Source organism: Cariama cristata, unplaced genomic scaffold, assembly GCF_000690535.1.
Source record: "Cariama cristata isolate BGI_N322 unplaced genomic scaffold, ASM69053v1 scaffold18103, whole genome shotgun sequence".
NCBI lineage: Eukaryota > Metazoa > Chordata > Aves > Cariamiformes > Cariamidae > Cariama > Cariama cristata.
The window spans coordinates 28390-32414 of NW_009609196.1; the positions used below are offsets into that span (position 1 = coordinate 28390).

Below are 4025 nucleotides of genomic sequence, written 5' to 3' on the forward strand. Positions count from 1 at the left end.
GACACAAAGCCTCCCCAGTTCCCTCTGTGGCGTTATTGCGTGTTGAGTTTTGGAAACAGGGGTGCTTCCCAGCCTCCTTAGAAGAATGTGGAAAATTCCCTCTGTGTTACCCAATGCATGTGCTTGTGAGCTTTGGACAGTTGGGGGGGGGGGCTGTCCAAATTTCTAAGCTAATGCTTAGGTGCAAGGGGGCCTGGAAGTAACCACCAATGCAGTATAGTTCATCTCCATCTCTTATTCTCTTTCTCTACCTACACAACCCTATATTTTTATGCTTTGCATGACGTTTGTTCTTGTGGACTCGGTACATTGGGAGGTGCTTTACTCGGCCTCCCGTGGGAATGCCTGTGAGCATCTTGCGTAAGGCCTGCTCCTGGTCACAAGTCTTCATCCAACTGGTGAATCTCCCTAGATGCAAAGCAGTTTCAAAAGCTTCAAGCAAACTAGGAAAGGGGCTCAGCGGGGACAGGAGGGTCACAGGGGAAGTAAAAGAAAATAACCATGCATATGATTATGGAAACATAAGCCTGACTCATGCTTATGTCATGGTAAGGTGACATGAACGCAAGAAGATACCATTCTAGTTTTTCTTTTGTGTTCGGTGAAGCAGCAACACCAAAAGGAGCCAGTTGTACCCAGAACTATCTGACCTGCTGGTAAAATCACCTCAGAGGGAAGTGGCCAAAAAGTTAGGTCTGTAGCTCTTCATCATGCCAAATTAGTGCTCATCACAAGGCAGGATTGAACCCTATTTTAGTGGAGATACTGTTCTCTGATCTTGAGTTTCCAGTTAGAGTAAAAGTCGTGAGTTTATGCGAGCACAACGGGGTGGGCTGGGTGTGACGATCCCACTAGGTGGCAAGAACTTGCGTTCCTCTTGTGCCTCACTGCTGACAGGTGAGCAGCAGCAGCTTTGGGGTATCGCTGTGAGTAACGATTAGGTGCTGTTTTGTTTTTCTGGTGCAGTGGTCCAAGTAAATTGGAGCAAAATACAAAAAGATGGCCAGCTTTTAGGCCCCCTGTAGTGCAACACTTAGCCGTTATTCTGAAGACCTGCCCCGTGACTTAGGGTGGGAAACCTTATTTCCTTAACCAGACATGGTATTGTTGAGAGTGAGAAGCACAGTGAAGTTAATTTTAAGTTTTATTAGCAGCTTTCCGTTTCCTTCAGGTTCTCTCACTGACGGAGAGGAGCAGAAGTTGAGCTTCCTGTAGATAATAAACCTAGAAATCTGATTTTTGTTATATTGAACACTGGCAAACAACAGTAAAGTTATGGGAACTCATACTGAAACCCAACCTGGCCACTGGGACTGGGCATTTTATGACAAATACTTATTGAAATGATATTATTGATTGTAATTATCTCTGGGACTTCCTTGCTTGCTCTAGGATGAGGAAGCTTGGGGCTGGATACTCTGAGACATTGTAGATGACTGCAGAAATAAGTGCAATGGAGCGTTCTTTCAAATAAAGTTTTCTGTCTTCCTCCAGAAAAATTGCATTGGATTGTGCTGTTGGGACATCAATGGGTAGTCCCCGTTTCATGTGCTGAGTCTTTAAAAAGAGAGTTCTGCCATCTTAGATTTATAAGTATAGGTGACATGACCAAGTCTAGGTACGAACATGTAGTTTCACTTTGTTTCAGCACCAAGCCAGTGAGAGCTTTACTGCAGAACACTTACCTGAGAATTTGCTTGAGAAATTCTTTCCTTTCAGAGTGGGGAGGGGGGGGTAGAGACAGTGACATTTATTTTAATGGTGAAACCTTTCTTTTGTTTATCTCTCTGCAGTTATGTGGCTGTGGCCTGCTGGGTGTGGGCATCTGGCTGTCAGTGTCGCAAGGAAACTTCGCCACGTTTTCTCCTAGCTTTCCGTCACTTTCAGCTGCCAACCTAGTCATTGCCATTGGCACAGTCATCATGGTGACCGGCTTTCTGGGCTGCCTAGGTGCTATCAAGGAAAACAAGTGCCTCCTGTTGAGTGTAAGACATCAATATTTCTTTTCACTAGGACCAGTGACTGTTGCTTTGTTATTATTTTCTTTAAACGACCAATGCAGAATAGTCTTGTGGCTCACTGTAACATTGCTCTTGGCTTTCAATTTTCTGTATGCTTGCAGTATGACATCCCACAGCTTTGGTTATGGTGATACCGTTAGTGTGTTAGCAAATGTGCCCTTGTTATTGTGTGCCCTAATGTATTAGATATAGCAAAGCAAATTAATACCCGTTACCTCTGAATGGTTAAACATGAGCTGTACGATGAACCTGGACAGCCCTTCTGGAAATGTCTGTTAGAAGGATTGACTGAAAACTCTTAAGCACGGCTGCTTTCGGATGCCACTCAAAGCTTCTCACAGCTATTTTCTACTTGGCCCTTATCTAAGGCCTTTGTCAAAGGTTGGTGGAAACCACCTGACCCAAAGTTAAGAAGTTAAGGTCTCTGCCAGGCCTTACCAATAAAAAACCATAATCTGATTCTTGGTAGTCTTTGTCTAGCACTGAAGCGCAGAGGTTGGGAACTCCTCTCAGAAAACACAATGTGGGTCACTCCTCTTGCATAAGCCCGGGAGGCTTCATCAAGCTTCTCCCCACCCCGAGGAGCGAGGCATTGTGGCAGAAGGGGAGAGGAGGGCTCTTAAAGCAGACAGCTTCCAGTTCAGTCACAGCTTATAAATCACAGGTCCTGCGACATTAAGGAGCATGTGAGTTTTCCTTGTGTACAAGTCTTCCTTTAAGTGGTGTCGGGAAATAGCTGGGCAGCATTCCCTGGACCACCTCAGAGAATTAAACTGTGCATGTGTTTTTTCCTATCTGCTGCTTGGTTTTGTATGTTGTACAGCTAGGAAAGCAAACGGAGAATAGTAATGAGGCCTATGTCCTTCATCCACACAAACTGCAACACCATCTGAATTTTTGGTTGGGTTGCTTTGGAGTTTTTTTTTAAGAGTGTTTATATCCTTACAAGGTTCTGCAAAAGTCTTTTTATACTATCATTGAGTTTCCAACTGGAGAGCTTACTGCACTGCGTACTCCATATCCCCCAGTGTCTGTAGGGGGGGATGCCATGCCTATGGAGGCAGTCCACTAGTACAGAAAGGCAACTGGTGGGCATGGAAAGTAGTGAGAAAGTACTGGAGCCCACACTTGGGATGCCCCTGCAGAGAGAGATTTCAACTACAGAGCATTGGGAATAGAAGTGCTGATTAGTATAATGACTATTCCATGTGGTTAAAAGATGTGGTTAAAGCCCACCTGCTGGGGAATCACTCCTGAGGCATGTCACATTGATCTTTGTGGTAATGGGTTTAGCATCTGTTCTGTAGTCTGTGTGGAGGAAAGAGACTACCAGGGCTGCGTGCTGTGACAGCAGTCACAAAAAAGCAAGACAAAAGCGTTGCTGAAACCTGCAAGCTGGTAGTAGGGCAAAGCCTAAGATTTAGAGAATGCTAGGCAGTGAGCTTCCTCATTGGTGTAAAGACCTACAGGAGCTTTAGTGGAAATATAGTATCAATATGCCTGATCAGTTTGAAATCAAACTTGCATGTTTTTGGCAGTAAAGGAAAGGTTTAGAGGACAAGGCCTGTCGTCTTCCGAGTTTCTAGCAGCCCCAGGTTTGCTCTCTCGTTGGCAAGCGTATGTACACTGACTGTTTTTTCTTTGTCCTAGTTCTTCATCGTTTTGCTGATAATTCTCCTGGCAGAGCTGATATTACTCATTTTGTTCTTTGTTTATATGGACAAGGTAAGCAAATATACCATATAGATTAATTATCTGTACTAGCATGTAAACCAGGTTCAGTTTGCTTTTGTTTGATGGAGGTATGTGGGTTCTCCTTGCTCTTCACTTTGGTGAAGGTTTAACCTTGAGATCTCGGCTGTTTTCTGTAAGCTGCTTCTGCAGGGGGAGGAGGAAGTGATGAAGAGGGCAAACAAGAGAGAAGAACCCACTGAGCTTTACAGTTTCCTCACTGAAATAAAACCATGGTCCAGGGCCTCCCTTTTAGTCTTCTCCTAAAAACTA

The 4025-nt window shown here is 44.5% G+C and overlaps 1 protein-coding gene across 1 annotated transcript; it reads left to right on the top strand.

Moving 5' to 3' along the window:
* Positions 1 to 341: 341 nt before the first annotated feature.
* Positions 342 to 3746, top strand: LOC104159532 (tetraspanin-9-like; the record flags this gene model as incomplete). The annotated part of the gene is made up of 3 exons (XM_009697466.1): positions 342 to 548; positions 1794 to 1985; positions 3672 to 3746. Coding segments are annotated over exons 1-3 (474 nt in total), but the record flags the coding sequence as incomplete, so codon positions are not given.
* Positions 3747 to 4025: the final 279 nt, after the last annotated feature.